This window comes from Pagrus major, chromosome 13, assembly GCF_040436345.1.
Source record: "Pagrus major chromosome 13, Pma_NU_1.0".
Taxonomy (NCBI): Eukaryota; Metazoa; Chordata; class Actinopteri; order Spariformes; family Sparidae; genus Pagrus; species Pagrus major.
In genome coordinates, this window is record NC_133227.1 from 25,901,676 (window position 1) to 25,926,659 (window position 24,984).

General features: G+C 41.3%; 1 protein-coding gene across 1 annotated transcript in view; it reads right to left on the reverse strand.

The window, feature by feature from the left end:
* fstl4 (follistatin-like 4) overlaps positions 1-24,984 on the reverse strand; it is a 196,780-nt gene that overhangs the window by 4,071 nt on the left and 167,725 nt on the right. The window contains exons 8-13 of the mRNA XM_073478835.1: positions 24,201-24,362; positions 18,904-19,038; positions 18,066-18,092; positions 16,681-16,799; positions 13,326-13,475; positions 6,726-6,833 (exon numbers count right to left, since the gene is read on the reverse strand). Coding sequence (XP_073334936.1) covers positions 6,726-6,833; positions 13,326-13,475; positions 16,681-16,799; positions 18,066-18,092; positions 18,904-19,038; positions 24,201-24,362 — 701 coding nt within the window. The remainder of the gene's footprint in view (positions 1-6,725; positions 6,834-13,325; positions 13,476-16,680; positions 16,800-18,065; positions 18,093-18,903; positions 19,039-24,200; positions 24,363-24,984) is intronic.

A 24,984-nucleotide genomic window follows, 5' to 3' on the forward strand; every position in this document is an offset into this window, starting at 1 on the left:
GATCGGATATTTCTGGGATTATACTGTATAAGTACATAACCACATATCTGTGTGTTCAATAGGAAAACACAGAGGGAGGATGTGTGCTTTAGCTGCACTGCCTCCAGACACAACAGACTGGATGAATGAGACTTCAGTTCTGTACGTTGTGAGAACCACTTCAAAGATTGAGGTTTAGCGTAGAACTAAACCAATTAGTCAGACAGGCTGACATTTATCTCAGATGAGTCGGTATCGGTGAATATGCCAATACGTTACAAGACATCGCAGCGCACAAATGTTAATTAAATGTGTTTGTCTGACAAAGCACCGACAAGTTTCAAGTGCAACAAATTATAGGGGTTCTTATTAAAAACAGTTGCGTTAATGTAAAAAAGTCTTTAAATATCCGGTCTCAGTCGAGTGTTTTGCTCAAAGATGCTCATGAAGAATGAAATACGAGTGTTTTTGATTGAACCCGTGACCTTTCAGCTTCATCAGAACGCCGCTAGTTTCTGTAAATGAACTAAAGGCTCATATATCTCCCGGTCTTAACAGCCGGAGCTTGTCCAGGTGACGTGCCCATATATCCCGGAGCAGATAAACATCTGCACTTTATGACTCGAGCTGATGAAACGTGGGGGCCCACCTCAGTTGTCTGATAAAGCGTCTTATTCAGTGATGGCTGTTTTAGAAGCACACACACCACAATAACGGCCTCCATCGCTCACGTCGTACTCCTTGGCACTGAATCAGCATGTTTGCAAAGTGCGTACACTTCTGATGGGCTCCCGATGCACCGCCTTGTCTGTGACACACGCTTCATCATGCATGCCTCCTTCATCATCAGGTCACAGTCAAGGACGAGTGAAGTGGTTTATGGTACCTATACGCATGTGAGACTGTGCATTTATTATAAAGGCAACCAGTCGACTTCTGCTCCATAAGCCTTCTGCCAGAGTAAACTAACTCAGACACTGTCAGGGAAGCTTGGCTCATTGATGCGGTTCTAGGTTTAGACGCCAAGGCAAATGTTGCTAGAGAGCAGATAGGAGATTGTTTTTAAAAAGGAAAGAACTAAGTGTGAAATCTATTTTGATGTCTACGCTCGCGCTGCTGCAGCTGAACATCTACCTGATGCCCAGTGGGGGGCCAGGCGCCACACTCTTTCCCTCAGAACTATCAAATGCTAGGAAATAAAAATAGCAGTTTAAGTTGCCAAGTTGTTATTTTTCCTGCAACACTCCTCAAAAGCTCTCTCTATTCCTCCATCCATCCCACCTTCTCATCCATTTTTAACAAAATAGATCTGCCGCTTTTCTCGCTGCTTCGCGAGACATGAAAAGAATCCCTCATTAAAAAAGAAGTCATTACAACAGTTGCAGAATACAATGACGGGAGTTAATGAGGTTCAAGGTAGTATCGCTCATGTATTATTAGGCAGCCGCTGTGGTCTCCAGGGCTGCAGGTGCTCTCAACTTAATGCCACCAGCTTCCCTTTGTCATCACTCATCCTTGGGATTTCATATCCACACACTCAGCAACAAGGCCCAGTGGAGTTTTACTCCGGCCCCGCCTCGCTGGCTGCCCTAATACCTGAGGGGGATTTGGTTTCTGACTGAATAGCTTTTGCTTTTCAACAACATTCACTCTCCAGAAGCTTTGAGTAGCCTTTATTTTTTTAATTTCTTATCTAACTACTGTGCATCCAAATGAGATGGAATACCTGAAACGCTCCAGTGTATTCATGTCATTTACTGAATTCAATAAATCTCACAAGGCACTTTCATGTAACCCCACAACCATGTTACATGGCTACAGAAATTGTCCTTCTTATACAGTATATACTGTCAGAATTACTCATCCTGTTGCTCGGGGGGAGCAATAAAGCATATTATGGATTCGCAGTGGCTCGTTGCTTGAAGATCAATGCAAGATAAAAAAAAAACTGGATTAATGAAAGATTTTTAAATGCATGCATAAGAGGAGAAGAATGGAGGAGACAGATGTTTGCTAATGTACGGCTCAGGTATTCATGTCAAACGCTAATTTCATTTCATTTGTTTTGATGCCATACAATCGTCCACATTTGCAAACAGTAAAAGTTGTTTTAAAAATGTTAATTTGATCTGTAAATTTGCCTTTGTTTGACAACTTGCAGTGTTAATGCAAAAAGGTTCCCCGTCTAGAATAATACATCTGCTCTTAATCGACTCTTCTTTATTTAGGTAAAGTTCTTGCAGAAAAACATATTGGTGTTTGAGATGTTTATAGGGGTGTAACGGCTCATGCATTCACCCTGAACGGTCATGGTACGGACATCAGGGTTTGGTACATGCAGCCATACGAACGATGGGTCTTACGAGGACGGGGTGTTGGCGTTGTTTGACAGTCGTATGTGAGTGGAAACATGTTGAGCAGATATGAGCGAGGCAAAAAAACAGTAGTTCAACACCTTTAAGCAGTGAAAGCAGACAGGGCCAAAGACAACAGAGCCATATTACCTGTTGTTGTTTATCAGACCAGCTTAAAAATATGACCTATGTGAGAGTCTATTTGTCTATTTGGGATTTTTTGTTGCTCATTTCCAATTTACCAAACGTGTACTGAACTTCGACTTCTGTGTGCCATAACACCCCAAGACGTTTGGCATAAACATGGTAATTTACCTTACAGTATAGGCATTAAAGAATAACTGCTTTGGTTATAGTCCTGGTATTCAGATATTGTAGCGCCACTCATGTCAAATGACCCAGCCCAACCTGCAACGACTGGTTTCTGGGTTGATAAAATGAAAATTGACAGTTATCATACGTTGCACCTCTGCTCATCTAGGGTATTGCATCAGCTGTAGTTGTGTTATTTAAGGACATAATATGTTGCAAAAAAACGCTCTCATTGTCCTTGTTACTTATAATAGTAGTAATAATTGCGCTGTGAACACTGAAGAGGGATGAGACAGACAAGCAACGGGTCAAAAAAACTAGAACAGGCAAAACAAAACATGACAAAACTGGGCCATACCGAATAAAAACCCCAACTTAAAAAGTGGCTTTATGAGGTTTACAAGAATAAAAGATGAAAATGATTTTTGCCAGCCTGAATCATCGTAATAATGATTTAATTTATAATGATAATCAGTCCTAAACATATATTTGGCAAACCTCGTAGAAGATGAATTGGGAGGGAACAGATGGGGAATCCTGTGTGTGTCTGTGTGTGTGTGCAGAGAGGAAAACAAAGTGCCTATGAGTTAAATGTCTTCTTGGCACGTAGACTCAGACCGGACTGACAGTCTGAAAGGCCACATCTCTCTCTGCCCGGCAGAGATTCCTCCATTTGTCTTCTCTAATGAATTGACAATCACACTCCCTCTGATGTTTACACAGAGATATTGAGCCATCCTAAAACTTGGCTGCTTAAAAAGTACCACACGCTCTGAGCCGAACGCGCAGCTACACACACCATGAGCAGCACACATTAACATGCACAGACACAGGGCACACACTCATGCACATGTATGATCCGCTGAAGCGAAGCGGGGGCCTGCGTGACAGGCTGCTGCCGAACAGGTCAATTACTTTCAGTCCAAATGATAACGACATTATCAGACCATTTATTTGTGACGTGATCCACGTAGACTCAAATCCATTATGCGGTTTCCCTGCAATTGCATTTTTGAGTGATTCATGCCCTGCTCTCTAATTATTCATTACTCCTGAACGACTGCAAAGAGAGGGGGAATGAATAAACGGGGGGAGAAAACAAAACCAGAAATGTGTTTTCTGCTGTTCAAGCAGCAGCCACAGAAAGAGAGAGAAATGTTATGCAAAGCTGCTGTCTGTACTGTGATTGTCTCAAATTATATGAGGGGAAGATTGTTTTTGTCTGTGATGAAAAACATCTTTTCAAAGAATTTTCTGCTTCATTTGAGATTATAAACTCTGATGGAAGTGTAGAAACAGGTCCATCGTAAAAAAAACACCCCGAGAGTGCACCTTAACTGAGACAGAAACAAATCTCCAGCCAGCAAACGAAGGCCGGATGTATACGTGCACGAGTTTCCAACCCGGAAGAAGAATGTGCTCTGAGAATCCGGTACCTCGTGCTAACTTCAGACAGTGCGTACACAAGTTTTTGTAGCGATAGCTGTGTTGAATCAATAAGGTGGACATGACTAACTTGTTTAGGTTGTTTGCCAATTTCATTGTGTGTCATTTTGCATTCTGTGTTACTATCTTATGTCTTGTGTTATCATTTTTGGCACGACTTGACAGCTAATTCAAAATGCAGCAGCGAGGCTCTTAATGAGGACTGGTCAAAAATCCCACATTAAAGTGATTTTAGCCTCTCTGCAGTGGTTGCCAGCCAAGTTCAGAGGTGATGTTAAGATTATTTTAGTACATGATTTAGCCCCCGCTTACATTTCTGAGCTGCCGACCCTCAACAGCACTAACCATCCTCTTCGGTCATCCAACCAGAACATCTTTGTTATTCCACGTGCTAAACTTAAAGCCAGAAGCGGCTGAGCAGTGCTGGCACCCAGACTCTGGAACAATCTCCCCATCAGATCAGCTGAGTACACACTTTCTTGGCTGGCTTGGATCATGGATCTCTGTATGCTTTAGTGTCTTTGTACTTTTGACAATCTTTTGCATTGTGTATGCTCTGTGCTGGGTATTTCTCTTATACATTATTTTTAATCCATATTGTTCTTGTTGTAAAGCACTTTGTAACTCGGTGTTAGAGATGTACTATAGAAATAAAGCTTTACTCACGAAAGTCTGTTTCAACATGAGCTCTGTAGGTTAACCATTATTCATCCTTCTACCATTTAATAATGATGATTGATGTTTTACAGGTACATATGTGGGCACAGTGTTATTAATAGCCACAGCTGTGTGTAATGACCGCTGTTGTGATGCTGTGGGTGAACCTCACTGATGAAACACAGCCGGTTAAACGTGCATTGCACCTCTTATTTTCTGTTCTTCTAGATGTAAAACATTAAAATACATCTAAACAAGCAAATATGTTTGAGGAGGGTTCTACATCCGTTTATTGATAATTGTAGGAATGGAAGTGAAGCTGGTGCACATGCATCTGTGTTATGTTAGAAAAAAAACAGTTTTCTTATCAACCCATATCGAACAACAGATACGGCGATATTAATATACGGTATCTGTGATAGGCCAATAATAACTATTAAAACCAAATCAGGTGTACGCACTAAAATAATGCATCTTTCTGTCTGCTATCTGGGCTCCTAAACTCTATGAAGAAAAGGTACAATGCTACACACACATGCCGTCCACTTGGCCGTGCAGTTTGTGAATCAGTAGCAAACTGTTAACACCCACACACAGGTGGTTGTCTTGTCGCTACATTTTGTTGCCAGACCATAGTGGCACCTTTAGTTCCAAAACAATCCACCGTTAGTTAGTTTCTCAACTGTTTCTCTTCTAGAAACACAACTACAGCTTCATGAAGAAGCATTATTTATAGGTCCATTCGACAAACGACTGCGGTACCATTAACAGCTCCACAACCGCTGATTAACTATTAATAACTTATTTGAAACCACCAGTGTTTAAAGCCAACGCTGCGAGTGATTTCCTGAATATAAAATGAGTCATTTCACTCCAAAGATCCTCCGAAGAATCGTAAATTTGAGTGTATCATCCCTCTGAAATCTCCATAATGAATAGACACAGCACAACCCCCCCGAACAGTAAACACCTCACATGATTATAATGGGATCTTTCTGTCCAATGGGACGGAGCAGAACAATAAACATGTTTGTGTCTATTACAGAGATTACAGTGGGATCCCCTTGGTGGCTTTACTCGTGGCAGTGTCCTCCACTGTTACACAGGAAAACACACACACACACACACACACACACACACACACACACACACACACACACACACACGCTGGCCCCATAAAAAACAGCATCCCACCTCTCCCACGGGCACCAGCTCTGTTCCCTTTTCTCCTTCCCTCCACCTCCTCGACCCTGCATCCTCCTTTCCCTTCCCTCGCCTCACCCAATCCCTCGAGGTGGATTAAATACAACCGCACCTGTGATCATTTCTCATTTGTGAAGCCTCCAACACCAGCGGTCCAAAGGGAACGCCGGGCACGAGGCACACCGCAGCTGTGAAATGCTGTTCTGCTGGCTCGGTAAATGCTCTAAAACATACATAGATTAGATGTTGTCGCGCAAATACTTATCTCGTAAACAGGGACACGGGCACACAACGGAGCTCAATTAGTTACGAGGCGGTGTTTTCCTCTTTTTGTGAAGTTTCTACAGCTTATATAGATTATATTCTCAGAGGAAGATAATAGCTCATCAGAGTTCACAAGTACACACAGCAAAAGTAGGTGTTTGTGTGGGTGTGTGAAGGGAATAGTTGTAGAAATAAGACAGTATTAAAGAGACTATTTTGTACTTTCAGAGGCTGAATTTTATGTAAATAATCACCAAGCTGATTTAAAAATGAGGCTGATATGGGGATGAACTTCCTGTGCACTTAACAGATTAATTATACTGAGATTGTAGCATCGACACGGACCAACATGTCACCTTGCGTGCAGGTAGGGATGAAACCAACTCAATCCCTGTTGTTATTTAGCCGTCTAGTGTAGGAAGCAATTCGGCTTTGGCTGCAAACAGCAAAATGTAACTGCTACTACTGAAGAAACTTTTAAGCTTGACAAAGACACAAAAACACCCTTACCTGAAGTGTTGGATGTGTTCTGTCCATATCCCCCCATGTGAGGACCCACACCTGGTCATGTGACTTGTCATAGAGCATCTTCACCGGAAAAGGATCCGTTGTTACTGCCTGGAAGAGACGGAGAGAAGAGGGAGAAGAGTTGAAGCTCTGTCCATGGTGCTGAAAAGTCACCAAAGCTGATATTTACATTACTTGGACATATTAAACTCCACCTGCATGTTATCAACCATTACCAACTTATCACAGATGCTGCATGCTGTATTGTTATTTATCTGCAAATATTTCTACCTATGATACAAAGAAACTGCAGCAGAGAAATGTCAACAAAGAAAGTAGTGTCATTACATAGCTTTCCACCAGAGGGCAGATTATTATTCAACGTTAAAATGCTCGACACAAATCTCGGTCACAATTCTTTATTAGGAAATTGAAGGGATTGTTGTCAACAATGTCTCATGTATCAGCTGATTACATTTTCATCTTTCTAAACTGTCTGTGCCGGCCTCAGACATCCAATATCACATAATTATATAGTCCTTGTTGGGTTACAACTGTATGAGATTTTCACAGCTTGGCAACTGGGAGACCAGATTGGACTACCCCACCATTAAGCGCTCTTTAGTTGGACCCCTAAAGAGAGGTCAACATCCGAAACTGATGGATAAAAGCAAAAAAACTGCACCTTGCTGAACTCAATTAACTAAATAATAGGTTAGACTGTAGCCAAGTTTTATAAAATCAATTTGTGAACGCTGCTTGTATCGCAAAAGGAGCCAGTGTCCCGTTTTCTACACGACTCATTCTGCCTGCTCGTGCCTGTGTTGCAAGCTTGGTGTTTGTTTTAATCAGCTTAAACGTGTCTAAACTAACGTGAGAGGAAATAATCTCATGTTGCAAGTAGCACCTTGCAAATTTGTTAAAATGGACCCCCGCGTCCTACCCAGCAGCAAAACATTCTCAGGAGTAAGCTGTTACCACATCGAGTACTGAGCAGGTGTGAACGCCAGAAAGAGAAAGAGAAAGTGTACAACATGTGCACTTTTACACTGTTTACTGCTGGGGAGATTGTGGTGAGGATTATTTGACACACATCAGGTGAAAGAATAGAAAAAATAGAAAATAACTTGCAGAGAGTGAAAGGGAGGGAGGGAGGGAGAGCAGAGAGCAGTGGTGTGTGTGTGTGTGTGTGTGTGTGTGTGTGTGTGTGTGGTGGAGGGGGGGTGTACTCAACCTCAGGTCTGCTGCAATGTCAACAACAAAGAATAACACAATCCATTACCCTGCTTCTGGCTGGGTGGACAGGGAGCTGCTGACACCCTCACCAGCGGAGCGAGACCACAAGCCCTGTGTTCAGTAATGGGAGGTCCGGCCCTCTGCTCTCCACTGGTCAGCCGAGTGCCAACTCAGCATGTATGTTTGTACATGTGAATTTGCCTTTGCGTGCGTTTAGCTTCCTCCATAAATGGTAGCAGAGGTAAAACTGAGGTCAGGCCACAGTGCAGCAGACTGGGAGGAAATGGACTGGATGTGTCCATCTCTTAAAACACCAGCATGCAGGAACTGTTAGGTTTGAATTGAGGACCAAATTGTACAAATAAATGTTGGTGTTATAAATAGATATGAGCAAGGCTTAGGTGCACAAAAGTTTAGACTTCTGCTCTTTCACGAATGTTTGTCCAAAGAGAGGGAGCAGCTTCTCATTTTTCTTTAGCTGGTGCTAAACATCATCGGCAGCAGATTATAGCAGCTGTAGCTAACTGATGCTGTAAAGGCTTAAAGGGACAGGGTTAGGCTAGACAGGCTACTCAAGGACAAGAGGCTTGTGACAGCACAGGATGTGGATAAGTCCACCCAACAATGAAAATTCATTCATTATCTACAGACCCTCATGGTGATAGAAAGTCATGGGAAAACATTTCTGGAGCTTCACAGCAAAACAGCACTGCAGCATTCTCCGAAACAATTGAAGTAGATGTGGACTTGTTTTAAAACGTAAACATTGTAATCCTAGTCTCCGAAAGATCTGATGTCCCCAACTGATTTAGCACGAACCTCGTCTGGAGAGGGTGCACGAGCTTGACTGCACGTCGAGGGTGTAAATCACGTCTTTTCAAATCAATTTGGGATCTCAGAGCTTCCGGGGACTTGTATTATTCCTGACGAGCTGTTTGGAGCCGTTTAATATTGTTTTCCCCTTGTTTTTATACACTACTCAAAATTAGTTCGGGCTATTGGGATATGGGTGCATATGTGCGTGTGCATGGATATTCAATAAAAGTCGAATGAAATGTGTTATTTTTGGGGACCAGAAATATTCACTACACACAAAATAAAAATTCAGATATGTCACAGAATAAACAATCAAGTGAAACACCAACGTATCCCAGCACCCTAACTAATTTCGAGTCATGTATAAAAACAGAAAAAGTCTCCATCTACTTCACTTGTTTAGGAGGCTGCTGCAACACTGTTTTGTTCACCCGACTCTCCATCGGCGTAGAGGTGAGTAGATAATGATTGAATTTAGATTTTTGGGTTAACTTATCCTTTAATTATCGCCTCCTTGGCTGAGGTGTAATACTAGCTAGCTTAGCTGGCTAGCCTTCCTTAGTAGATGCACACTTGCTTCTGTGTGGTGATGGCTGGCAGATTGCAGTTTTGTAAGAAAGAAAATAATTCTTACAAGGAACGGCTCACAGCAAGGTCTGCGGATTATCTTGATGTTGAGTTTCCCACATATACTTTTGCTGCTTTGAACACCACAAGCCGAGTCCCATCAAGTTGTATTATGGTGGAGAGAAGGCAGAGATTTTTACAGCCGAAAAACTTGGCACCTCATACCAAAGCTATCCAGATACATAGAACTAAAGGGAAGAGAAAAATAAATTGGTGGTGTCTATTCAACCAAAGACAATTTGAAAAAGGAAAAAGAAACATATTTCTGTTACACCGCTCTGAAAACCACAGGTGGACTGTGTTTTTTTTTTTTTTTTGTCCCTCTGAGGCTGAATGACTCAATCCTTTGCAAATAAATTCTTAAAAAGGAAAAAGACTTTCCTTATAACTGCAGAAGTGCAAGTAACTACTTCGGCTTCTGATTTACTAAAAACGTGAACAAAGCTAAGCTAAAAACAGATTGTAGCCCACCGGTAACTCACTGAATCCATGCTGACATTATAACTCACACGCCCTAAAGCATAATGGAAACTGTAGGTACAAAAGTAAAAAGTAAGACAAATAGGAGCATTAATAAATGGTGTTCCAGATCACTGACTTCCGCATTCAGGAAAGCTAAATATATTTTTACTTTAAAGAACAATTTTGAAAGCAAGATGCTCATTGGGGCACAGAGAAAAGAATAAAACATAAAAGAAACCTGGATGACGCTGGAGAGGCATGCTGCCTCTCCAGCATAGTATGTTTAAGTGACTACATAACCAGAGGTCTTTGCCATCTGGCTTCCTTTTTAATTAGCGGATGTGCTGTTTTTTTTTCCATCATGCCTACTGGGAGGTTAGCTGGCTCGGGTCTGACACATCAGTGTGAAGGTTAGAGGCCCTTTGTGTTGAAAAAAAATTGACAAAGGTGCACTTTCCCTGCATGCTGTTGCATGCAGAGAAAGTGCAAAAAAAACCATGAAAGCCTTTATTAGTGCACATGTTCACGGCCTTCATCTAGCATCTGCTGGAAAACACGCCTGAAGACTGAAGGTTTGGAGAAATATGAAGCATTTAAAAAAAAAAAAGGTGCACAAGACAGCAATCTGTGCTTCTCTAGGATCTACATTGCTGATTTAACCTTTGTAAATTTCTGCTTTTCTCGAGAGGGAGCTACTATTTGAGACATTTGTTATGATTTATTCTGAAATGATTAAATGATTAATGTGACTAAAACTGGATAAGACTTTTGTCCAAGTTTGTGCCTAAAGACAAAGAAGTTGGGCGTATTTCATAAAAATCTTTCTGCTTTAATCTCATACTTGTTGCTCGCCTTTTTTTTCTTAAAATATGATAATGTAGAGTTCGGACTTCGTCACCTCCTGTGAGGATAATAAATGCAGCATTCTGACTTTACTGTTAAAACAATTAAAGCTATTGTTTTGTTCATGCATTCCTTCTGTCGGTGGATAAAGTGCATCCATTGTTGTCTGCCACTTCCTCTCTTGTTCTAAAGGCCATTGTTGATGTGCTTTGTGGGGAAAAAGAGCTTTGAGATAAGAGTAAAAAGAAGAAAAAGAAAGAAGGGGAGGATGCATTAACCTGCTGCACCCAGAGGGCAGGAAAGGTCTTGAAGAAAGAGAGAGGGGGGGAGAGGTAAGAGAGAAATGGTGTGATCAAGGGAAGGGAAGCAGTTTTTTTTACAGTGTTGGATGGAGAAAGAGAGAAAGTGGTAGATGGTTGGCTGCAATAAGCCGAAGGTCATGACCTTCACTTTAATTGTTCTGCTAGGAGACACCTCGGTTTCTCCTTCCAAGATAATAATCCACATTCTCTTCTTTTCTTATGACCATTAATTATTTTTACTACACATAAGAACAATTAACCCTTTTCTTGACATTCTTAAAAACAAACACGTATTTAGAGCCAAATAAGTGACAAGTGTGTATAAATATCTAACCTTTAGTTTCCTGTTACTTATAACTAATAACATGGTCAGGTTACAGGTTTATGAGAACATTTCTGCCCTGTGATCTCCTCAGTTTTCTCTCATTCTCTCTACTCAGACTTTCACTTATCTCCCTTCTCCTCTCCCGCCTCCTTCTCCTTGAGTCGGGCCTATTTCCTCTCATCCTGTACCTCGGTATAAATGATGTTGACCCTGGGAAGAACCCCCGAGGGATTCAGTCTCTAAACAGCCATTACAGGCAAGACGAATGGCGAGGCAGCCAGCACCCACCTGGGCACCATATTGTTTCAAGTGCTTGAGGTGCATTTGATTTATTTCACCTTGCATGTGGTCTCCCTACATCAGCGGCAAGCTCGACAGCGTGGCAGGTTGAATCGAACGCTCCTCACGTTGACATGTAGCCAAACATCGGCTGCATTGATACGTATGGTTTAGTCTAAATTTAAAGTTTCAAATATATCTCTTATCATCTTCAATCAGTAAGTGGAACTGCGACGGATAAAAAGCATTTCATCCAGCCTCCTGGCTGTGCCTGTCAAGCTTTCCATTTCTATCTGGCGACCGTGAAATGACAACTGTCAGTAGCAGATTTTTAATCTCCGACTACACTCATGATATCATGTGATGCTATAGCTACATGTTCCATCCTAAACAGCTGAAGACATAAGAATCAAGAAAGCTGTATGCTCTTATATTGCAGTGTAGAGCTTGTTAGCCTTAGTATTATAGGATGACAGTGTAACATCAGACTGTTGTCGAGTTCTGAGCCTGTTCGGATGCTTTCTATAGAAAAACAAACTCGCAGCAGTAACACAGAAGTTACATTCATGCTTCACTGTTTGTATTTTAAAACAATATGTTTCACTTTTACCAGAAAAAAGGCTTTAAGACTGAGCACTAACACATGTGTAAACATTATGCTATCTTGGATAAAGAGTTGTGCTCGGGGTGCAAAATGGAAACTTCCCAAAATCAAATAAAAAGCAGAACAGAGCCATTAACAATCCCCTAAACTCTGATATAGCAGCATTCAGGACCTGCTTCCACACAGTGAGGTTATAACTACACACTGGATGCTCCAGTTGTCAGTAGAGCATTTTTTTAATGTAAACTATAATTTCAGTTAGTTAAGAATCCATGCCAGACTTACATTAACTTATATGTTGATACATACACAAATTTTTCTTGAGCTGCTTGATCCAAATACTGTATTAAGTTTAATTTGGAGACTCCTGAAGGGCTCAGCCAGAGAGAAAACATGCCGCTTTGTCGGATTTGTTGGAACTACAGACTAAACTGACGGTTGTACAGTGGTGTTACAGAGTGGTGGTTCCTCCCTCCCAAATTATCTTTGACAAGTAAAAGACACAATCTGCGTAGATGAAATCAATCGGATAACTCCAAAGCAGATCTGTTATCAAGTTTACTGATTGATAATTAACATGAATTACTGGCAGCTGATATGACCTGCCTCTGGCGATGTTTATCATTTTTAACCGAAGAAAGAGAAAACTAGCTAAAATGAGACACTGCTACATCTTAATTTATCTCTGCTAATGATGATCAGCATCACTAATTTGTTTTCACATCCACACGCGCTGCAATACCAGCAGGCTGACATCAACAAACCACAGCACAGTAAAGAAAGGATCGGATTTTGATGGCTTTATTTGAACCGATAAGGATCCATGATAATCTGCCTGGATTTGCCCTGATACTGATCTGAAGGGACAGATTTGGACATCTCTAAAAAAAAATCTTAAAATTGTTCAGTAAACAGTGGTAATTGTGCACTTTATCCAGAGAAACTTTTTTTAATTTTACTTTTCTTTGACACTCAACTTTGCCGATATGCAAAGTTTTCTACGGAGGCCTTATAATGTCAGTCACTTCCTCATACATAAATAATTTCTGAGATGTTTCTGAGACTTGACTTCTGTGTGTTGCGACAGGCGTGATACCTGCTCCACCCACCTGCACCACCTTCTGCGCTTGAATATCGACAACCAGCAGTCGGCTCAGGAGGGGCTGCGTCACGTAGATGTACTTATCCCTGATGTTGACTGCCGAGGACCACACGCAGTGCTGAGGTGACACCCCCTCACCTTTAGGGCACATCTCCTCCTGGGAAGAAACCAACAGAGAACAAAGAGGATGATGGGAGGAGGAGGAGGTTGGCAGGATTTCCTGATGTATGAAAGATCAGCAGGACGGTGAGTTTTACTGATTCATCTCTCACCTAAGGTTGGAAGGATAATTCCAAATTTTTTGTTTTTTACTTTCATTGGATTCTTGTTAAACGTGTAAATAAGTTTTATTTGGTTTAATCATTTCCTTTTTGCTGCATTTCAGTTTAACTCGGTACAAAGTCGAGAGGCAGACATACAAGAAATGTATGAGATGTATGAGAGAGAGAGAGATGACATGCAACAAAGGTCCCCGAGCGATGTTTGAATTGAGGGGGTTGCAGTTTACACGGTGCTCGTCTCAGCCCCGAGACCATCTTGACGCTCTGTTTGATGTATTAATAACCAGTGGAACACAGATCATTGCATGGAACAGCTAGTTCATAATTTACTTTTTTTTCTTTTGTTTTTTTTTGCCATTTTGATGTCAGAGCTGCAGCTATTGTTTCTTTTCAGAATTGATTTCATCTTTTAATTATTTTGTCAGATAATGACGATTAGTTAAATATCAGAAAATAGTGAAAAATGGCAGGTTGACACATGACAACATCTACTTTTTCACTCAAAGCTGCTGTAAGTGTTATTATGCTCTATATTTCCCAACAGTAATCACTGTTATGGAGCGTCTTGGTGAGTAACCCAGGTCTCTCCTCCCCTCGTTCATGCAGTAGAAGAGAAAATACATTTCCTGGTATCCCTGCCTCCTTTTATCCAATCAGGACAGAGAACTCCATAAAGGAGGCGGTCCTTTCTGCTTGGGGGGAACAGGCAGAGAGCAGGATCCTCCAGGGGAAAGCTACCAATTCCAGCGCTCCCGGTGACGGATTATAAGACCAAAACAGGCCAAGGGAAGAAAAATGCTTGAAGAAAAGAAAGAGGCAAAGAGAGTCGCCTCAAAAAAAGAAAAAGAAGTCGTGTAAGAGTGGTGATGTAGAGAGGAGAGAGAGGATGGCTGACTGCAGCTTACAGCTTAAAAAGCAACGAATTGGTCACAATTGTTAATTTTCTGTCAATCAACTTGATTTTTTTAAATGCAGCATTTACTGTGATGTATTTATAAAGTTATTTTTGGTATGGCACCTTGCAACAACAAGGCAATTTAGAGGGATGTACAGAAGACACAGGAGGCACAAGACACACGTGAAGGATTTAAAAAGAGAAAAGTTGAATAATAGACGTAAGCTCAAATAGAATAAGACTAAACAGGAGATTAAAGGATTAAAAAAATGACAAGACAGAAATGTATAAAGCATTTATTTAAACGGACTGAATTAGATTTCAAGCCCCAACAAAGGTGCGTACTGATGTCTCTACACCTACGTCCTTCGTTCCAATAATTATTTTATTATCGGAGCTACTAATAATAGTCATCATGAGTTTCTCCCTTAAAAAACAGTGTTTTCACTCTTATGTTAGAAATCCCATTTGAAAAACAACAAATTCATACAGAATACCAGATCTGACTCAAGTAACATAGCACCTCCACACACCCCGCAGCCTGCTGTTTTTGCTGACTAGACATTTATGCATGCACAATACCTTACACACACTACCTTACACACACTGTGTATACTGGTATGTTAGCACTAATACACACACACACACACACACACACACACACACACACACAAAGGCTGTGTTTCAAGAGTTTCCACCTCGTCTCCACCTTGCCAAAGTGGAGAAACTGCTGTTTACAGCAGGAACTGGCTAACACATGGCTTATTGAGTTTGTATTGATCTCTAATACAATTACAGGCTCCTGTAAAACCCAAATCCCTCAGAGGAACAAGCAACTTCTACCATCTAAAGCCCATTGCTCTGGGAGAGGGATGTTCTCCAGTGGATTAAAGGCCTTGGGGGTACTGCACTATAGACTCTATAGTCGAGTGGTGTGAGCTGTTGACTAATGGACACAAGTAATCCCATTACATTTAGTGAGGTGAGGTGCCCAGTCTGACAACGAGAACAAGGAGAAAAGGAAGGATAGCCTTCATTTTGGTGGCAAGTTACTCCACACTGAATAACTCTCGTATAGAAATAAATAGATATGACTTTGATTTACATTGTTTCATGTTTAAGAACACAACACCTGGTACGTTGCAGTGCTCCTATGGCGCAACAACCAAATTAAGCCCCATTACTGACGGCGAGTAAGATGCTCTCAGCTCTTTACCTGATGTGTCATAATGGTATGAGTGCAGGCCTTTCCTAATGTATAAAACAGGCTAAGTGACATCTTTCCGCCTTGCACATAATTCGATTTTAAAGACATCAGCTCAGCACTTACAAACACCACAGTCCTGAAACCTATTTAATGAATCAAGGAGAAAACGACTCATTACCTGACATCGCCATTTTTTTAATGCGCTTACATGTTATTTCATCTATTGTGTCATTTAATCTTGATGAGAAAAAATGACTACTAAGCACTAATGTTGTCAAAAATATAGATTTTTTCAATATTTATATCAATCCTGAATATTTTAAACGGTTTCAACCCTGCACATTATTTTAAAAGGCCCTGTTAACATGACAACAGCTTTGCTGAAAACAGAATTGTTTTTTCTTTGTGTTCAGTTGCATATTGACGACAACATCTTGAAAATGATCCAGATGCACATGTATCCGCCAGTAGGTTTGCGGTATAACTTTGCAATTTAACACCACGCGCCATCACTTCACAATAATGGTGCAGCAAATCTACACTTTGCTGGAGGAGCGTTAATTAACTCTGTAGAGTCAGCAGCTGAAAATAATGGCTACTAAGTTGAGAATGTAACACACATACATGCACGAAGTGGTGCTGTGCTGTGACAGTTTTCACAGGAACTGCATATTACCAGTTAATGTGATGACAGTGAACTCTCACTGGTTTCAAAGTTTGCATTTTCAGGCCCCTAAAGATGTTGCTGTCGTGTGATTAAAGGGCAAAATGCAACAAAAGTTTTACCGTTTTACGCAAAAAGAAAACATTGTTGTGTAAACAGCCCCTAAAGGGGAAAAAAAAATGTTTTAAAAGTTGGGATATTTAATGTTTACTACAGTCATTCTGCCCTTTTAATTTTTTTCTCAAGGTATCGAATATTGGTATCTCTCAAGGCATCGCATCAAAGTTAGAAATTCCAGTCCTAATGTACACTTACGTATGTAGCAACGATCCTCTCCGTCCGCTTCATGTGTCTGCGTATCTCACATTCACTCGGCTGCAGAACAGTGATGCCCTCATCAGAAAACACGTAGAACATATTCCCCACGCTCAGCCCTGGAAGAGAAGACAGAAAACTGTTGACAAATGTGCTTCTGAAAAAAAAAAAAAGAAAAAAAAGAAGCAGCAACAAATACAAATTAAAAACAGCAGAAAAATCCTGCCCCTGTCATATCCGACATCTGTGATGGGCATTTCAATTTCCCCGCTGGAGGAGACACAGCAAGACTCCTGTTAGCATGCCTCTGTGTGAGCGGGGATGGGCAGTGTGTGGCTGCCAGCTTTTCTTACAATGCCTACAAAGGGCCTTGTCAGCAACATGACCACAACATACTGCAGCGAGAGGCGTCAAATTAAAGGCAGCGCCTCTATGAGGAAACATTTCACATCTCGTCTGCTCTGTGTAAAAACAGCTGCTGATGGGTTAGCAAGGATCAGGCTGATGTTAAGGCGTTTAGATGAGCAACAAGCTATAAGGGCTGTCAGGAATACATACATCATAAGAGCAGTGATGATAACCATGAGCACATATAAACACTTGCAGCGTGCATAAACATTAAGAAGATTCAAAAAAACTACAATGATGATTGATCTGTCAGGCTGTTAGGAGATTATTTTGCACGCTCACGCTGTGAAATAAAACACCAGAGAATGAGCACTCCTCAACAGTCTGAAACATACTGTCGGAAAAATGCTAAAATATACAGCAAAACTTGACAAATTACATAATAACGAGCGGTTGCTCGCAGATGACACCCACAATGTGTTAATGAGGCAAAATCAGCTCTGAGTGCTGATAAAGTCTCACATGTAATCCAAATGCTTACGCTGCGCTCTAAACCACACTGGCTTCTGTAGTAAACCTGATGTGGCGCTGATGTATAGGAAGCAGATTGTATTTGTATTGCACTCTAAACCGCAGTGGGTTTTTCCAGTGGAGGAGTAAAACCGTACTTATGCATGTAATATTCTAAAGACAGGATGGATTTGTGTACTGCTGAAACCACAAAGTTGTTTTTCTTGTAGCCACAACACTGGCTCGGTGGCATTATTTGCAAAATGCATAAAATCCCCCACTTGTGTGTAAATGTTTCCTCCGCGGGTGATCTGAAAAACAGATAGGAAAGCACCCCAACAAAGGGATGAAAAACCTCGGAAAATCAACATTTAAAGAAAAGTTTTGGAGAGGAAAACAACTTTGTGGTTCTCTTGGCAAACATCTTGAAAAGTGCAGATATCCAGCTGCAGGCCCTGAAGAGCTGTCCGCTATATTTTCTTTTTCACATGAATACAAAAGCGCATTGAGAGGCTGTAACGTGTTACCTTCTTCTCTCCACAGAATGTTTGCAACTGCAGAGTCAGCCGCCGAGCAACGGAGGGGGAAAAAAAGAGAGGAAAAAACATTAAATCACCTTCAGGAAAAAAGAGACATCTTCCTACAAACAGGAGGTGCAGGTGATTTTTCTCTTGACATGCCAAGACAAAACATATTTGACAGCTACAAAATGTTCCTCACTGGTGTTGACAGTATCATATTTCCTCCTAAATCAAGAGATCACTCCTGTCTTGAGAGGAGACAGGTCATTGATTATTCTGTGTAATTTCAACTGGCCTGAAAAGCTCTTTCTAGGTAGGGGATGGTGAGCTCATCAAAATGATGCAAGTTGGAGAAATACCGAATATCAAAGTTAACATAAAATATGTGAATTGATTGTTTGAAATTTTGTATTTCGGTGAGATCGCTACAGAAGCCCGTCATCTGTCGGGTCGAGACATCGTCGAGCTGATGCTGTGTAGTCTGATGTCAGCATTATTATAAAAAGATACCGAGCTGATATAAGCAGCTGCAGTAGAAGTTCAGCTACCTACTACACATCTGTTGCAGCTGTCTGCCTATCTAAAGGCACAGGGAATCATCAGACATTCATCAGACATAAAGCAGTTGTGCTTATTAGCTGATGTGTTTATCCCAATAATAATGAGGATAAGAGATTAATGGGGCATTTGTAGAGACTTGTCAACACAGGAGGTGTAACAGCTGCCACTTGAACACCATTAACATTTACACCAGATTACTAAACTGGAGGTACTTAAGTTTTAAATGTTATGTTTTTTTCATCTTTCTACAGTAAAAGATAAAATTCGACACTGTGGGACTTACGGGTCTTCTTGGCCGAGTCTTCAACAAACAGCGAGGAGATATCCTCGTCCACTCCCACCTCGTTCTTGGCGATGCAGGTATAGGCTCCGGTGTCCTCGTACCGGACGCTGCCGATAAAGAGCTCACTACCGTTTGCTGCAGGAAGAGAGGAAACAAAAAGGAAAAGAAACAAGTGTCACTGCAACAGTTCAATCTTTATCGAGCTCCTTACATATAGATTTGAGTGTGTTAAAAAGTTGCTGAACCCTGAATATGTGGGAGTCATCCGACAGAAACTACAGAAATAAAGCTATAATGTGATCTTATATTTATATGGATGCTGTGATCTGATATCCAGCAGTCATAAAAAAAAAAAAGCAACATGAACAAAGGGCAGATAGCGATGGATCAGACGTGCCTCCCCAAAGGACTGAAGACTAAATTAGCTATACTCGTCTGAGAACATAAATAACTGGAAGGGAACTCATGAGTATATCAGGCTTTGATTTATGCATAAACTACATTTGTTTTGGGCGAACAAAACAAATGTCATTAATCTTGTCATTAAAGTAACATTATGTAACTTTCTTTTGGGCTGCACTATGTAACTTCAGTGAGAGGGTAGGATCGCAGCGTTACATACATTTACTTCCAGATACAAGTTTTCGACACATAACATTGTCATGATGCAATGAGTTTTGTTTGCAGTTAGCACCTACATTACTGACTCACTGTTACGGACCTGGGTTCGTATTTACGACAGTGGTGTTGCACTCAGAAACTGTGGGATAGACAAAATCGTACAAAATGGCATCCTAGCACCAGACCAAGTGCACAGATCATTTCGAGGAGCGCTGTCGTTAACGGGCGTGGCTGGTGGCCGCATCTGACTCAAGGGCTATTCAAGTCAGGTGCCAAGCCAGCTGAAGCAGGGTAGACGTTCGTACGAAGGCAGTGAGAAGCTAGGAGGGTCTCCTCACTACCAGTTTAAGCAGTTCCTATTTAATCCCATTTTAAAGTAACACCTTGTAGGTTTAGGGACCTAACCCTTTAATAATGGAGAGCTGGTCCAGTACCTCCTGGACAGGGGTATACTCAGGATCTAACACTATATAATGTTGCTTTAAGTATCAATATCTCCTTTACAACAGATAAAACTTGAAAGAAGTCACTGTAAGAGCTCAGACTCTGTAAATGTGTCATTGTCAGCTTATGAGCTGTTAATATTAATGTAAACAAGTCTCCTTTTCTGTGTTATTTGTTGTTCTGAGTGTCGCAGAAAAAGTCTCAGGAACTCAAAAGGGTAACTAGTTGAAAAGCCTTTAATTAATCATGGCCGTTGAATCACAACAACAGTAAAAAACATGCCTATGTGTTTCAGCCACCTTCAGAAGCTGCGGTAAAACATTGATATAACTCTGCTGTTACTCCACCATGAACACAAATACTTTATATTCTACTTCAATAGCTTTTTTGTCTTCCAGGACACAAGTAAAGTCTAAAGTAGTTTCAGACTTATTTCCCCCCACGTACTGTACAATTCTGCATTGTTCGCCTCAAGATGTAGCAGTGATGTCAGACGGAGATGACAGGTGATGACTGCCATGTCAAGACACAGAGGTCATCATCAGAGGCGGACTCTCTGATGTTTGCTGCAGCATCAGTCTCTGTGATGTACAGCTGAACTCTGATCCTTTCTGTACTGTATGTAGCACCACGGTTGAACACAGCACCACATACTTCACAGCACAGAGGGGGTGAGTGATGTGCATGTGTCACACCGGTGCTCTTACAGGGCACGTTGTATACAAACATGAAAGAAAGCTTCAGTTTTTCATCCCTTTCTGTGCATCTCTCAAAGTATCATCTCTCAGTCTTTTTTATTTTGTTCTCACATCTACTTTCTACCTGCTAAAACTTTAAGTGTATGTCTCCCAGCGGAACCAAACATGCACCGGACAGCGATAAAGCACATCCTCGCAACAAACAAGTTGTTCTCATTTTTTCGAAAACTCGTCTCTACCTTCTACTTCGTGTCTTCTGGGTTGTAAAATAACCAGACATTACAGAAGTTGACGCAAAGCTTTTCACATTAGTGAAATGTCTCTGGGATTCTGATAATAATTCTCTTTTATCGGGGGGAAAGTGTTTCGGGCTTTGAAGTTAAAACTGCCTTGAAGCGGGCCTCCACTGAACGAGACACCGCTAATTACTTCTAATTCATTATTATGTCCTGATCAATTCTTATTGAAAAGCATTTAATCAACCACTCATTAAATTAGCCTTGATATCCTTATTTGTAAGCTTGTAGCAGTTCATGATGACAGAGATTTTAAGTGTCTCTCTCTTAAATTATTACTTTAAAGCAACATCATATATTTTTTTTGTCTTATAGTGTCTTGTGATAGGGTGAGGGGGGCTCCAAATCGCACAAAATGCTAATTGCTACATAATAATAAAACTTCATACTTTTCAAGGGGTCTGTTAATGCAGGGGCGAATGGGGCATGCGAGCCAATGATAGACGCTGGCCTTAAAGCTTAAGTATCATCTTAGGGTCCTTGGTTGAGCAGTCAGCTGTACACTAACTGAACTCTCGTCATGTCTAACTTCAAACAGAGGTGACTTTTATATTTTTTGTGATTAGCACCATTCGTGTCCTGTGTAAAACCAAAAGTGAACTTTGACGTATTACATGATGTTTTCTTCAACCTAACCAGGTAGTTTTGTTGCCTGAACCTAACCTAATTGCAACTGCAAACTCTAAATGTGTTGAACACTAAGTCTTAAAATAAAAAAGTCATGACCACATACTTTGTGAGTACTTAGCCTTGTCCATCTTTACAAGATCCTATACCAGACTTCTTCAAGGCCTTCTGCGGGAAACGTCTCTTATAACTGCTCAAATGATCTTACGAGGCAGATTATTACTTGCTAAGTGCTATGACGTGAGACAAATACACAAATTAAAGGAAAACAATGTGCAGTCAGAGCACGGGCTAAGACGGTCACAGAGCTTGCCCAAGCGAGCACTTACATCCTGCAAGACAATGCCAGTCCAGTTGAAATACCAAGTTTTTAGTGAGACCTGCACACTAACCTGCACCAACCAGCAGACAGACAAACTTAGCCTCTGAAGTGTAAACCCACCATGAAGCCCCCGACTCATTTGTGGGTTTGCGCTTTGAAGTCTCGAGTTTTGCAAAGTGGCCATCGTCATCTTGGTTTTTGGTCTTGACTGTATTCGGACAACAGCTGGGGAGGATACTGATTTGATCTCAGTGAGACCCCTAGGACATGTCCTGGTAGCAACTTGTCAAGGTAGCTACGCCCTAAAGCAAACCCTGATTTACCCTGATTTACCCTGATTTTAGGTTTAAGATTCCATATTGGCTTTCACTTTTTAGACCCTCTGTCCATATGTTACACTTTAAATGGTATTTAGCAGCCAAATGGGGATACATTTCCCTGAGGAGTTGGGTGGTATGGAAACAACAACACAACAAATCAATGTTCCTGCTCAGCGTGTATAAATAGGATACTTAGTGCGAACATGGCTGCCACATTAACTTGAAGGCAATAATATGTCAGCGTTATATTTACAGCTTACCCGAGGTGCCCCCCACTTGACGAACAATCTGTTATTGCAGGTTTAACAAGTTGTTTGAAGTCCGTGGAAACTTTCACCAATTAAATCTGCTGCCGAGTGGATATAAAGTAACACTGAGTCAAGTGTCAACCAGCACTTTAACACGAAAAAACATCCTTTTAGCAGGTCGGCAAAGTGTTAAGTTAAAATAGAAAAATCAGCTTTCATGCAAACAGACAGGGTCAGAAGTTGATCTGGCAAATTTTTCCTCTGCCATCTCTACATAGTCAACAAATTCACAACATTATACATGGTGTGTGTTGACAAGCTATATTGTCCTGTCAAGGGAGAGACTCTGCATAGTTGTGATAATCCATCCATGCTGCTACATGATGTATGATTTCCTCTGTGGCCTTATAATTACTACTAAGAGAGAGAGAGCAATCCATTACCCTTGATTAACAAGGGGTGTGATTATAAAGGAAATTATCTTATTTATTTCAAACTGATGTAAAGTGGAAAATGAAATAGTCTTAGTCAGAAAATTATCTGTAAAGTCAAAGTTGTGTAGTTGTTTGAAGAGGTTTGCTCGACATCAAACTAAACAACAGGGCATGTCAGGCCAACACGAGGCTCGAGTGGTTTCAGCACTGCGGACAGCTTCGAGCTCAGTTTCATTCAGTCAGCAACACAAAGCAGTTTCTCTCTTTACTGTTCAACTGTGGCTTATAATCGATACTCCTTACTACCAACTGTCAGTGTGTGGTTCAGGTTTTTTTACAGAAGCCAAACATGAGGATAGAGGCAACACTTTTACAGTGTCTTTACTACACTCCTGACATTATGTGTGATATGTGGAAATGAAATGACAAATGGCGCCTCCTCTGCGTGTCCTTTGATCTCTCTTTCTAAGCACAGCAGGATACAATTTTTTAATCTTCACTACTTGATCTATTTTTTCCCCACTCTATTCTCTTCACTTTCCTAAATGTTTTTAATGAAAAAAAAAGCACAAATTATCTCTGTAAGTAGGCCTCCTGCACCTTTGCCTCTGCCCACATAAGTTTGGCAAATCTGAAACCGTAGCCTCTGCAGTGTTGATGTGTCGGTGAACCTTGCAGAACCTCCCATGTTTGAGTGTCTGAGGGTTGATAACAGGCTATTACCACAGGTAATGACCCACACACAGCCAATAAACTCTCCCCTTAATGAGAACTAGGCCATAAAAAGAAAAAAAGTCGTTCCCCATTCTGCTCTCCTTCCCTCCGATATTGAGAGTGTGTCTTTAAAAAGCTGGCTGGATAAGTAGCTGCCATCTCCTGACACACAGTATATTTCATTTTATCTTCTCTCTCTCTCTCTCTCTCTCTCTCTCTCTCACTTTTCATTCACTTGCGAAGAATATGTGTGTTTATTTTGTCTGAGGAGCAAGAATGAAGATAGCTGAAGAGGGTGACCGCAATCTCGGTTTCATCATCTTCGTACGGAATACAAATAAATGGAAAGCACAACAAAGTATTACTGCCTGCAAGAGTTTTCAATAAAAAAAAGGAGCTAACACCAGTTTGAATTTCAAGCTTTGTTTTCATGCATTGTCTTGGTTTAAAAAAGATCCCTGCAGTGTTGGTGTACTGCAGTGCTGTTGGTATGTAACACTGCACCAATGAGATGTGACAAACAAGTATCTGCTAAAGCGTATTATCTGCTGACAGCACTTCAACACTCCTCACCTATGAGAGAGAGCTGTTTGGAGGATCTGGGCTGCAGGTCCATGCCGTTCTTCAACCAGAGGAGTTTGGGATTCGGGATGCCGTCGGCGTGGCAGTGGAGGCTGGCAGAAACCCCGGGCTCCTGGGCCTGCGTCTCTGGATAGACCAGGATCACTGGAGGGACTGATCGTGCAAACACAAACAAAAACCAAGAGAGACAAACAGGGAGAGCGGTGAGGGGCGAGTGAAAACATAATTACACACTGTTTCATGGTAGACCGTAATTCCTGGGGGAATATAGCACAAACACCCACACACGCAGTGGGCAGAGAGGAATTTGTTTCACCCCAGCATGGAATATATTCACACATAACAAGAATCCAAGAGCTCTGGGGCTGCTTTATTACAGCTCGAGTCCTCCATGAAATAGATGTTGGACGTATCTAGCACTTACCGCCTCCTCCGGGGAGAAGAGTGCAAATGAATGTGGAGGAATCAAGGGGGGAAATGAAATATGAGGTAATAGTTTACATGAACAGGTAAGATGTCGTTTTCTGGTTGGGATGCTGGGCGCCATCTCACCTCGCTGTCAGATCCTCACCTCTCCTGTTCGGCTTACAACCTTCCCCCCTTAACCCCTAATGCAATATTAATATCGCATCTGTTGCTTACTTGTGTTTTATCGTGTCTTTCCTGAAGCTCTTTCACCCTATTGGTGTGATTTTAATTTTTAATTGTTATTAGTAGTGGAGTTTAGTTATGTATCTTTTCTCACTTGAATACAATTTGGGGGTATTTACTAGTT